General features: G+C 38.0%; 2 protein-coding genes across 2 annotated transcripts in view; one reads left to right on the top strand and one right to left on the bottom strand.

Annotated features, from left to right (window-relative positions):
- The window catches only part of LOC128642649 (ryncolin-2), a 337,076-nt gene that overhangs the window by 255,571 nt on the left and 67,423 nt on the right, over window positions 1–14,082 (bottom strand). The window lies entirely within an intron of this gene.
- Window positions 6,037–14,082, top strand: part of LOC128642821 (ficolin-1-like) — a 62,119-nt gene continuing 54,073 nt past the window's right edge. The window contains exon 1 of the mRNA XM_053695655.1: window positions 6,037–6,055. Coding sequence (XP_053551630.1) covers window positions 6,037–6,055 — 19 coding nt within the window. The remainder of the gene's footprint in view (window positions 6,056–14,082) is intronic.

Below are 14,082 nucleotides of genomic sequence, written 5' to 3' on the forward strand. Positions count from 1 at the left end.
GTCAGGCCGAAGCCACAGGCCCACTGTACCACCTGAGGCAGATGTAGATTATCTGATAAGGATCCCTTAGAATGACTCAGAACACGCAGCAATATGATCTAAAGCCAATCATGTTTATTGAACAGTGCAAGCCTATCTTATAGACTTCAGTAACAGCATACAGGGTTAAGGGGATGACACGTTAGGACCGCGTCATCTTACACAGTTCTACAGAGTAAAGCACAGTGTGATTCTGGAAATTCACTAGATCATAACAATAATCGATAGTCATAATAAGCTAACATCTGCAGAGACAACAAGGTCTCTGGACCATCTTATTGACATTATATTCTTCTGGGCGTTCAGCCAGGAAGCTTCTACAAGGCCGAACAGCTAAGGAAACTACCATAACAAGCACATAGTTCCCACTACATAATAACCCAGTATAATAAAGTCTAATCATTACAAAATGGATGCTAATCATCACAAGATGGCTGCGAGGAACAAGATGGCGCCCAAAAACAAGATGGCGCTAGTCAGGTTCACATTAACCCCTAACAGCGGTATACCACAGATAGACATTAGGAGCCAGTCACGCCGCAAGGGAGCGAGGGGATATCCTCTCCATTTTTTTGACTGATAGTTGGAGCTCACATGGGTGGGAAACATCTAAACATGATGCATTGGTTGCATTGAGTGCACCGCAGCAGATACATGGTTGGGCCCCTGCGGTTACATCTGTAGAGTTTCTTTTAGTGGATCCTAACATGGACACATACTTATACGCTTCTATGATGATACGTTTTTATACTGGGAACTGTGTTTGCGCTTTTTTACCTGGGAACATTGTTGGTGCTGCTAACCTACTTTTTACGGTCTTTGCTGGAACTACAAAGTCTGTCCTGTATAATAATAATTCCCAGAATATACCATCCATGCAAGAGAACAACACATTGGATAACAATATCTCTGAAATGGCAGCTAAAACGAACTCTCAAAGTTCAAGCTCTTTTCAACTTGTTCATTGCCCTGGACCTCCGTGAAAGCAGATTAGAAGTTATGACTCCACGGTATAAATTCTACATATGAGAATGATGATATGGATGACTTTGTCCTATGGACTAATATAGATATTATAAACAGGTTATAGTTGAATTCTTAACAGTTATCATATATGCCATGCTTAATAGTTAATGCAAGGTAGCTATTGTCTTTCTTGTGTATACTGTGTTAGTAACTTATCTTATTTCTAGTTATTCTAAGGTCCTCTAAAAAACAGGGTGTTTCTTTAAAGGGATACTAAACCCAAATGTTTTCTTTCATGATTCAGATAGAGCATGCAATTTTATGCAACTTTCTAATTTACTCCTATTATCAAATTTTCTTCATTCTCTTGCTATCTTTATTTGAAAAAGAAGGCATCTAAGCTAAGGAGCCAGCCAATTTTTGGTTTAGTACACTGGACAGCACACAGCAAGGACAACCCAGGTTGTGAACCAAAAATGGGCGGCTTCTAAACTTACATTCTTGCTTTTCAAATAAAGATAGCAAGAGAATGAAGAAAAATTGATAATAGGAGTAAATTAGAAAGCTGCTTAAAATTGCATGCTCTACCTGAATCATAAAATAAAAATTTTGGGTTCAGTGTCCCTTTAAGGGGCTATACAAAATTTTCGTATGGGAAGGAGATGCTTACACTACTGAAGTGCACAATTCAATTTGTAATGTAAAAATCATACAAAACAAATAATAGAACCATTCACATAAAAATACACTGGAAAAAAAACGTATTGTTAAGGTGCATCAAAAATTGTATTTGATCAAAAATTTTAAATTTGTATGGGAATAACACAGGAAATTTTTTTTATTAAATATGCACAGTGTAAATCACAATTTAAGTACACTTGATATGCAAAACAAGCACAGAAATTTGTACATGAAAGTACAAAATTTTGGGTATTTTACCTTCTACAGTGCACAATATAATTAAAAGTTTCAAGGAATCCGGTCATATTTCGGTGCGTAAAGGGAAAGGCCGAAAACCACTTCTGAGTGTGTGTGATCTCCAATCACTCAGACGTCACTGTCAAAACCCGTCATGAGTCTGTAATTGATATCCTGACATGTGCTTGGGAATACTTTGGCAAACCTTTGTCAGTCAACGCCATTTGCTGCTGCATCCACAGATGCAAGTTAAGGCTTTACTATGCAAAGTAAAAGACATAAATCAACACTGTCCAGAAGCGCGACCGACTTCTCTGAGCTCAGTCTCATCGGAGAGCAACAGTAGCACGTGTTTTGTGGTCCGATGAGTCAACATCTCAAACAGTTTTTGGAAAAAACATCTAAAGTGTTCTCCGGGCCAAATAGGAAAAGAACCATCCAAGCTGTCAGGTCCAAAAGCCAGTCTCTGTCATGGTATGGGGGTGTGTCAGTGCCCATGGCATGGGTAACTTGCACAACTGTGAGGGCACCATTAATGCAGAAAGATATGTATATATTTTGGAGCAACATATGCTGCCATCCAGACGTCATCTTTTCCAGGGACGTCCCTGCATTTTCAAGAAGGACAACTCCAAACCACATTCTGTCCAGATTACAAGCGCATGGTTTCATAAGCAGAGAGTGTGGGTGCTAGCATGGGCTACCTGCAGTCAAGACCTGTCTCCTTTTGAAAATGTTTGGTGCATTATGAAGCACAAAATAAGGCAACAAAGGCCTCGTACAGTTGCGCAGCTGAAGACATGCATAATGGATGAATGGGGGAAAATTCTGCTTGCTAAACTTATCCAAATGGTGTCTTCAGTGCCCAAACGCTTAATAAGTATTATTCAAGGAAAAGGTGATGTTACACAGTGGTAAACAGTCGACTGTCCCAACTTTTGTGTGTTGCAGTTATCAGATTTTCAAAAATACATTAAATTCACAAAGTAAAATATCAAATAATGTGTTAATAATGTGTTTTCAATGTATTGGGTGAATTAATTTTTTTTAAACTTTTATTTTTTATTTTTAAATTCTCCATACTGTTCCAACTTTTTTGGAATTTGGGTTGTAATCCACCGACTATCTCCATAAGCACCTATTGATCAAGATATTTATTAATCATTAATTATAGCAAATTTAAATATAACCTATTGATAAAAATATAATATGTCAAAATGTGCTAATTGGAACATAGGAGGGAGGAAGAAAACTATCCATCTGGTAATGATGTTTTATAGGAGAGGTTTAACACAGTAACATTTCCTAGGTCGCAGCAAGCGAGCCGTGGAGGGGGAAATACAATATTTAAGAATGAATATATATAATTACAAAAAAAAATGATATGTTAAGGGAGAGCCATGCCATAACACTCTGAGCACAAATACCGTACTACAGTGACTTTATGTTTATATATGGGGGGGGGGGGGGTAAGAATGATATTCTTCCTAAACAAGCCAAATAGTGTGAGCAAGATATACATCATGTGGAGGTAAAAGCTTGTTTCCCATGAATGTACTGGACATTTTAATTACTAGGGTGAATGAAACATCAGGTCAACTTATAAACTCCTATGTATTTGGCTATCACAATAATAGTTCACCCCAGGGATCAGTATCAATTCAAACGTCATGACACATATGTAGGATTTTCATAAAAGAGACATGTAAGCAAACCAATACCCAGCAGTTTTAAGCCTTGATTACATGAATAGACAAATAGAAAATAAGTCTACCACAGGGCATGGGCCCTATGCCCTGCAGTATTAGACACAGAAGTCAAACAGAAAGTTTAGCACACACTTAATGACATAATTTTTCAAGGTAAGCATAGTATAGGAAGTGTGCCTGGGTTATCCCTACTGGAGCTAAAATATGTACTGGGTTCAAGATTTGATTACTGGAGTACTGAAGATCCTACCAAAATCTATAAATGTCTATCTATATACTGTAGGTGTATCCTATAAAATCTAGTAAATAACGCTATGAAATTATGCTGCTGTGTCAGACTCCCCATGCTATGGCAAGAATAATGAACCATAAACTTTAATTAGTGTTGTCAAGCTGAGAAAAATGCAAAAACAAATAACAGGCTCAACCAACATACAAACGTATGGGAAACTATAGCAAAAACATCACCCTCCAACACCAATGCTGGTTTTATGTCTCAAAGGTTCGACAAAGGTTCTGCTGCTAACCCTTCTCATAGTAAGTTAAGTTCACTGAGATGCACCCTGCCAGTCTCTCACGCTGACTTTTTTGTTGTCGAAGCCGGCTGTCCTGTTCTAGGTTAGATAGCTTGAGGCACCAAGAAGAAGAGACTGCAAGCAGTTTGCAAAGGATCCTCCCTAAGGGAATTTCTCCCTTGCCAGACACAGGCAAGTCCGTAGGCTGGGCAAAGATATTTTGAAAGTCCGCTGATCCACATATCCATTCTGCCGACAGCTGCTTCATGTAAAAGGGTTCAGCGGTAGTGTTAACTATGTCCTCACTCCGGCTATGTGGGGGAATAGACTGGGATGTGTCTCTCTGCTCAAGTATCAGTAAGTCTGCATGTACTTCTAACTCCACGTCGTCGTCCGGTAAGCAACAATATGTTTTATCCCCTACGCTGCAGCCAGACCATGCATGTGGTTGTTGGGCTCCCTTCCATGCCGCCTTACGGAGGGCCAGAACATCATGTGAGGTTTTGGGGTCCATAATATAATTGCGATCACCTGTGTTAGGTCGGTCTTGAACTTTAAATACCTGCGGCTGATGGAGTGGTCCGCTTGCGGTAACCTGAGGCTCAGTGAATTCATTTTGCGATAGTTTGGGTACCAATAAACGTGGTTGATTCTTCTCAGAAGGCAGCTTACTACTGACAGAAGAAAATGCCAGGGTTAATTCATGCTCCAACCTCTGAAAGTGGGTATGCAGCAGCTCCTTCACACTTATCTCCCAATTAGAAGCCATGCTCCATATCCTCCACCTGGGAGAGAAGGCAGTGATCCCTGGAAGGCCTGATCGTTGGGTAGCCCAAAATCTAGTTGTTTTCTCCTCTTTACAGCTTTTATTTAGTGTCCCATGGGTTCTCCTCCTCCTCTCTGAAACTAAGGGTATCTTTGAACTTATTTGCGTTGGGCTGACGGTCAATTTGAATGAAGTTATGAATGATATCAGCAGAGCTGAAATGAAGTGCGACCGTTCTGGTCCCCTGCTGGCTCCGCCCCCCTGTCTTGTGTTTTTAAATTTATTTTTCTTAAATTTTAATTTATCTCTAGACCTTATAGATCTATACACACAATAATCTTTCTGTATAGAGGGCATTCCCGCCAGTCTCTAATTAGCAAGCCTGCAACCAATAGGGGCATTTATCTATTAATGAATCTGCCCATAGTAATGACAGGCTGATTGACTTCCCTTAACAAATATGGCCACCATTAGGTTTAAATATAAAAATGATTTTTTTTTTAGAGGTTTAGTTATGATAAAAGATACATCTCCTGTAGATCCATCTGTATGCAAATGTAATATTCAAATGATTACTTAACAAATCTAAATAGGGGTATATTTCACTTTTGATCAACCAAAATATTTAATGCACTTTAATTTTGTCAATGATAAAAAAGACACAACTGTGTTTTAAATACTTGGCATGATTAGTTCAGCAGTTATATATATTATACATACATGTTATATATATATATATATATATATATATATACAGGATATAAGAAGGCACAGTGAGTGCCTTCTTATATCCTGTGTATTTGACCCGCTGGCATCCTGGCAGTTGTGGATTGGGTGAGAGTGCTCTTTTCTATATATACTGTATATATATATATATATATATATATATATATATATATACTGACTTAAATAATATATTAAACAGTAAAAGTTTTTTTTACACTGGCAGATTCTATCCCAGTGCCCCTGAACCAATCAGAGACGCTGTTACATTAGTTGCATGTCAAAGGGTTTAAAAAAATATAAAACATTTTGTTTTAACTTTTCCCCCAGCTATATTGATTTTGTTGTTATGTCACTTTTTAATATAATGTTTTGTGAAAGGTGTAGTTTAGTTGACCCCATGGGTGCCAGAGAGAGCAGTAAGTGGTAAACAGGGGACGTTTAGAATATTAGCATTTAAATTGTGTCATTTTAAATGCTATATCACAATTTATGAAGTAGCAATGTTTGCAGATGGGTTCAGACGTCAGTAAGTTAGATGACATTAAAGGGATATGAAACCCCAAATTTTTTCTTTCATGATTCAGATAAAGCATGTCATTTTAAACAACTTTCTATTTAACTTCTATTATACATTTTCATTGTTCTCTTGGTATCTTTTGTAAAACAGCAAATACGTATGTTTAGGGAGCCGGCCCATTTCTAGAGCACTATAGGGCAGCTTTTTTGCAAGAATGTCATCCAGTTGCAAGAGCACTATATGGCAGCACAATTTCCTGTCATGTAGTGCTCCAGATGACTACCTAGGTATCTCTTCAACACAGAATATCATGGACACAAAGCTAATTTGATAATAGAAGTAAATTGGAAACTTTTTAAAAAAATGGTTTGGGTTTCGTATATCTTTATGTATAGTCAGTCCCCAGCACAGTGGGGAAAGCTACAAATGTTAGTAATTATTATTACTGTAATACAGCTAGAGTTGCCATACAGCCAGCATTTTATCAACCCGGCCAGCGTTAATAAGGTTCAGAGCAATGTAGTCAATAAAAATAAATATAGAATTAAATGCCCTTTTATGGATAAACTTCTCCTAAGTGTCCTTATAAACAGTATATTATGCTGTATAATTATTTAATAACATTTCTGCTAATTAGTATTGTTAGTATTTTTCAAGAAAGGTAGCAACCCTAAATACAGCTGTTATAGAAAGTAGGATGTCACATGACAAAGGCTGCCATGATGCTTTTCATTTCTAATTATAGCAAAATTAATATCTATTAAAGGGACACTGAACCCAAATTTTTTTCTTTTGTGATTCAGATAGAGCATGCAATTTTAAGCAACTTTCTAATTGACTCATATTATCAAATTGTCTTCATTCTATTGATATCTTTATTTGAAATGCAAGAATGTAAGTTTAAATGCCGGCCCATTTTTGGTGAACAAACTGGGTTGTTCTTGCTGATTGGTGGATAAATTCACCCACCAATAAACAAGTGCTTTCCATGGTTCGGAACAATAAAATTGTGGAACTCATTACCAAAGGAGGTAGTGAATGCCAATACCATAGATACATTTAAAAATAGTCTGGATAAATTTCTGTATATAAACAAAATTCATGGATATGATTGCTAGTATTAAATGGGTCACATTTTAATGGGGTTATTTAAGCTTAACTGGAGCTTTTTGTAAGTATTTTAGATTTGTATAGGTTGAACTCGATGGACTTCAGTCTTTTTTCAACCTTATCTACTATGTTACTATGTTGTTTAAAAAATAGCTTAGATGCCTTCTTTTTCAAATAAAGAAAGCAAGAGAACGAAGAAAAATTGATAATAGGTGTAAATTAGAACATTGCTTAATAATGCATGCTCTATCTGAATCATAAAAGAAAAAAATTGGGTTCAGTGTCCCTTTAAAGCTTATTTTTAAAAACTGAGCCGGAAAATATTGACTAGTTTTGAAATCTCTGTGTTCTTTTTAAGGTAAAATGTTGGCTATTTAAAAAATAAAATAAAATCTAGAAGCGATTGTGGCTAGAAATGTCAACTAATAAATGTAATACCAGCAACTTATAAATAAAATATTTTGTTTTGGTCAACAGGACAAAAAGGAGAACCTGGCAAAATAGAATCAATTTACGGTGAGTTAAATTTGGATTCTGTAGCCCAAATATTATTTCAGCTGCTTTTAAACAGCATTTCTAAAATGTATTACATTTTTATTGAAAATACGGTTGGAATAAAAAAACAAACTTTTTTGTATTTCTACTCATCGAGCTTGTTCATTATCCACCAATAGAGCTGAATGAATTTATTTATTGGCCAGTGAACAATTTGTCTCTAAGTTTCACTTAAACTTTTTCATGACAATACATGTTCAGTAGTTCTTTCATATGCATGAAAGCAACTGTCACCTTAACCCACCCTCCTTATACAGGGCCAGATTACGAGTGGCGCACTAATAGTTGCATGTAAACGATATTGGGTTTATTGCGCCTTATTACACCTATCGGAAACAGCACGCGTATTACAAGTTGAAAGTAAACACATTTGCTCAAGTGCAATTGAATTCAATGTGCATAAGGTTTGCGTGACTTCAGAGCTGTGGTTAACTCTTAGGGGCCAATTTGTCACAGCCTGAAGTTTCGCGCAGAAACAGGGGTTTACGGCCCCATTCGGGCCAATTTATCATGGCCCGAATGGGGCCGTATACCCCTGTTTCCACGCAAGCCTTCAGGCTCGCCGGAAACAGGAGTTAAGAAGTAGCGGTCTTAAGACCGCTGCTCCTTAACTCATCCACCTGCTCTGAGGTGGCGGACAGCAATCCGCACGATCGTATACGATCGGGTTGACTGAAATCCCTGCTAGCGGCCGATTGGCCACGAATCTGCAGGGGGCGGCATTGCACAAGCAGTTCACTAGAACTGCTTGTGCAATAATAAATGTGACAGCGTGTGCAGTCTGCATTTATCGATGTCTGGCAGACATGATCGCTACAGCGGATTATGTCCGCCAGACACATGATAAATTGGCCCCTTACTGTCAAATAAAAAGTAGCACAACAAACATCAAAAATACATTTAAAAGTACAGATACTCATAATAACACTGTCTGATAAAAATGATTGAAAATGCAATAAAAAATTATAAGGGCTCAAAGATATGAGGTGTAAGGACTGTAATATAGAGATACATATTTATGAATGTTTAAATGTGTGTATGTATAGATAGATAGATAGATAGATAGATAGATAGATAGATAAAAACAGAAATTTAGCAACCAGCAAATGCTTCACGTGAAATAGCTGGTTTAGGTAATTTGCAGCATTTTGAAAATCTAGGTTGGCGATTTTGCTTTTTGTGCTGGGACAAGACACAATTTGCAAGAGGTGTTTGCCCCTTTAAAGGACGTGTTCATATAGATTTTACAGTAGAGTGTTAGTATATGGACTGTGCACTTAAAGGGACAGTACACTGTAAAATTGTTTTTATATGAATGTATTGTCAATGACTTGTTAAACCAGCTGCAGAGTATAAAATATTTGAGAAATTGCATTTTCAGGATTATTTGTTTTTATGAAGTAGCTGGTTTTGTGCTTTGAAACCACAGCCTATTACAATGGGTTGAACTTAAATTGAAGGTCAATTTTGGCCAATTAGTGCCTGGTTTTTAATAATCCTATTAAAAACAAGGGCATTTTAATTAATCAAAATTGACATATCAAGCGTTTTCTTCAAAAACTTACCTTTTAATCCTGAGAGCCGATGCAGCACTTCCTCCGCCTGTCACAAGCCCGGGTCCAAAATGACGAATCCTGCTTCATCCAATCACGGCCTTCCCTCAGGCCATGATCCCCCCGGGGGGAACGCCGTGATTGGAGGAAGCTGGATTCATCACTTCTGACGGAAGCAGAGGCTTCCGACGGCCAGGGGAATCGATGGAGCAGCTTTCAGGATTAAAAGGTAAGGTTTTGAAGAAAACGCTTGAAATGTCAATTTTGATGAATTAAAGTGCCCTTGTTTTTATTTAATAGTATTATTATTATTATTGTGTAAACAGACTTGCTTCCTTATCTTATATTTGTCTGGAGCACCAAACCTGAATACATAGGGGGCTAGTTATCAAGCCGTCTACTTTTCTGGCTTCGCCGGCCCAATACGTCCGCCTAAGCTCGCCTACCTTCGCCGCCGCGGACCTTGAATACGTTCGCCTAAGTTATCAAATAAAGCTGTCAAAAAGCCGCGGGGCGATGAGCAGCGGACTGTGATAGTTATCACTCATCCGATCTCGCTGCCCTTCGGCTTTTTCCCAGCTTTATTGCTAGCCTGTCACTAAGCACTCACACTAAACTGCACTGTTCTACCCCCTATACCGGCGCCCCCGGAGCCCCCCGCAACTAAATAAAGTTACTAACCCCTAAACCGCCGCTCCTAGACCCCGCCGCAACTCTTATAAATGTATTAACCCCTAAACCGCCGCTCCTAGACCCTGCCGCAACTCTTATAAATGTATTAACCCCTAAACCGCCGCTCCTAGACCCTGCCGCAACTCTTATAAATGTATTAACCCCAAAACCACCGCTCCCGGACACCGCTGCCACCTACATTATACCTAGTAACCCCTATCCTGCCCCCCCTATACCGTCGCCCTCTATTATAAAATTATTAACCCCTATCCTGCTGATCCCGCACCTCTCCGCAACTAAATAAATAGTTTAACCCCTAAACCGCCGCTCCATGAACCCGCCGCAACCTATAATAAATTTATTAACCCCTATCCTGCCCCCCACTACGCCGCCGCCACTGTAATAAAATGATTAACCCCTAAACCTAAGTCTAACCCTAACCATAACGCCCCCCTAACTTAAATATTAATTAAATAAATCTAAATAAATTAACTCTTATTAACTAAATGAATCCTATTTAAAACTAAATACTTACCTTTAAAATAAACCCTAATATAGCTACAATATAAATAATAATTATATTCTAGCTATCTTAGGATTTATTTTTATTTTACAGGTACCTTTCAATTTATTTTAACCATGTACAATAACTATTAAATAGTTATTAACTATTTAATAGCTTACCTAGCTAAAATAAAGAGAAATGTACCTGTGAAATAAATCCTAACCTAAGTTACAATTACACCTAACACTACACTATACTTTAATAAATTATTCCTATTTAAAAATAAATACTTACCTGTAAAATAAACCCTAAGATAGCTACAATGTAATTAATAATTATATTATAGCTATCTTAGGATTTATATTTATTTTACAGGTAACTTTGTATTTATTTTAGCTAGTTAGAATAGTTATTAAATAGTTATTAACTATTTAATAACTACCTAGCTAAAATAAATACAAAATTACCTGTAAAATAAATCCTAACCTAAGTTACAATTAAACCTAACACTACACTATCATTAAATTAATTAAATAAACTACCTACAAAGAACTACAATGAAATGCAATTACATAAACTAACTAAAGTACAAAAAATAAAAAAAGCTAAGTTACAAAAAATAAAAAATTAAGTTACAAACATGTTAAAAATATTACAACAATTTTAAGCTACTTACACCTAATCTAAGCCCCCTAATAAAATAACAAACCCCCCCAAAATAAAAAAAATCCCTACCCTATTCTAAATTACATAAATTTCAAAGCTCTTTTACCTTACCAGCCCTTAAAAGGGCCATTTGTGGGGGCATGCCCCAAAAAGTTCAGCTCTTTTGCCTGTAAAAGAAAAATACAACCCCCCCCCAACATTAAAACCCACCACCCACATACCCCTAATCTAACCCAAACCCCCCTTACAAAAACCTAACACTAATCCCCTGAAGATCATCCTACCTTGAGTCGTCTTCACTCAACCGAGCCACCGATGGAACTGAAGAGGACATCCGGAGCGGAAGAAGTTAATCCTCCAAGCGGCGCTGAAGAAATCTTCCATCCGATGAAGTCATCATCCAGGCGGCGCTGAAGAAGTCTTCGATCCGGCCGATGTCATCTTCAAAGAGGCGCTGAAGAGGTCTTCTATCCGGGCGAAGTCATCTTCCAAGCCGGGTCTTGAATCTTCCTTCCGCCGACGCGGAACCACCTTCTTCACCGACGGACTACGACGAATGACGGCTCCTTTAAGGGACGTCATCCAAGATGGCGTCCCCTCAATTCCGATTGGCTGATAGGATTCTATCAGCCAATCGGAATTAAGGTAGGAAAATCTGATTGGCTGATGGAATCAGCCAATCAGATTCAAGTTCAATCCGATTGGCTGATCCAATCAGCCAATCAGATTGAGCTCGCATTCTATTGGCTGATCGGAACAGCCAATAGAATGCGAGCTCAATCTGATTGGCTGATTCCATCAGCCAATCAGATTTTCCTACCTTAATTCCGATTGGCTGATAGAATCCTATCAGCCAATCGGAATTGAGGGGACGCCATCTTGGATGACGTCCCTTAAAGGAGCCGTCATTCGTCGTAGTCCGTCGGTGAAGAAGGTGGTTCCGCGTCGGCGGAAGGAAGATTCAAGACCCGGCTTGGAAGATGACTTCGCCCGGATAGAAGACCTCTTCAGCGCCTCTTTGAAGATGAAATCGGCCGGATCGAAGACTTCTTCAGCGCCGCCTGGATGATGACTTCATCGGATGGAAGATTTCTTCAGCGCCGCTTGGAGGATTAACTTCTTCCGCTCCGGATGTCCTCTTCAGTTCCATCGGTGGCTCGGTTGAGTGAAGACGACTCAAGGTAGGATGATCTTCAGGGGATTAGTGTTAGGTTTTTGTAAGGGGGGTTTGGGTTAGATTAGGGGTATGTGGGTGGTGGGTTTTAATGTTGGGGGGGGGTTGTATTTTTCTTTTACAGGCAAAAGAGCTTAACTTTTTGGGGCATGCCCCCACAAATGGCCCTTTTAAGGGCTGGTAAGGTAAAAGAGCTTTGAAATTTATGTAATTTAGAATAGGGTAGGGATTTTTTTTATTTTGGGGGGTTTGTTATTTTATTAGGGGGCTTAGATTAGGTGTAAGTAGCTTAAAATTGTTGTAATATTTTTAACATGTTTGTAACTTAATTTTTTATTTTTTGTAACTTAGCTTTTTTTATTTTTTGTACTTTAGTTAGTTTATGTAATTGTATTTCATTGTAGTTCTTTGTAGGTAGTTTATTTAGTTAATTTAATGATAGTGTAGTATTAGGTTTAATTGTAACTTAAGTTAGGATTTATTTTACAGGTAATTTTGTATTTCTTTTAGCTAGGTAGTTATTAAATAGTTAATAACTATTTAATAACTATTCTAACTAGCTAAAATAAATACAAAGTTACCTGTAAAATAAATATAAATCCTAAGATAGCTATAATATAATTATTAATTACATTGTAGCTATCTTAGGGTTTATTTTACAGGTAAGTATTTATTTTTAAATAGGAATAATTTATTAAAGTATAGTGTAGTGTTAGGTGTAATTGTAACTTAGGTTAGGATTTATTTCACAGGTAAATTTCAGTTTATTTTAGCTAGGTAAGCTATTAAATAGTTAATAACTATTTAATAGCTATTGTACATGGTTAAAATAAATTGAAAGGTACCTGTAAAATAAAAATAAATCCTAAGATAGCTAGAATATAATTATTATTTATATTGTAGCTATATTAGGGTTTATTTTAAAGGTAAGTATTTAGTTTTAAATAGGATTCATTTAGTTAATAAGAGTTAATTTATTTAGATTTATTTAATTAATATTTAAGTTAGGGGGCGTTAGGGTTAGGGTTAGGTTTAGGGGTTAATAATTTTATTACAGTGGCGGCGGCGTAGTGGGGGGCAGGATAGGGGTTAATACATTTAATATAGGTTGCGGCGGGTTCAGGGAGCGGCGGTTTAGGGGTTAATACATTTATTATAGTTGCGGTGGGCTCCGGGAGCGGCGGTTTAGGGGTTAATATGTATAGAGTAGTTTGCGGTGGGCTCCGGGAGCGGCGGTTTAGGGGGTAATAACTTTATGTAGTTGCGGCGGTGTAGGGGGGGTCAGATTAGGGGTGTTTAGACTCGGGGTACATGTTAGGGTGTTAGGTGTAGACAGCTCCCATAGGAATCAATGGGATGTCTGTCAGCAGCGAACTTGTACTTTCGCTATGGTCAGACTCCCATTGATTCCTATGGGATCCGCCGCCTCCAGGCTGGCGCTTTGAAAACCAGGTACGCTGGGCCGTAAAAGTGCCGAGCGTACCTGCTAGTTTTTTGATAGCTAGCAAAAGTAGTGAGAATGTGCCGCACTTGTGTGCGGAACATCTGGAGTGACGTAAGAATCGATTTGTGTCGGACTGAGTCCGGCGGATCGAAGCTTACGTCACAAAATTCTACTTTTGCCGGTCTCGAGCCTTTGATAACTAAGGCGTATCAGCCTCGCCACAAATACGCTGCGGAATACGCAGCGT

The sequence above is a fragment of the Bombina bombina genome, chromosome 12 (genome assembly GCF_027579735.1).
Source record: "Bombina bombina isolate aBomBom1 chromosome 12, aBomBom1.pri, whole genome shotgun sequence".
In the NCBI taxonomy this organism is placed as follows: domain Eukaryota; kingdom Metazoa; phylum Chordata; class Amphibia; order Anura; family Bombinatoridae; genus Bombina; species Bombina bombina.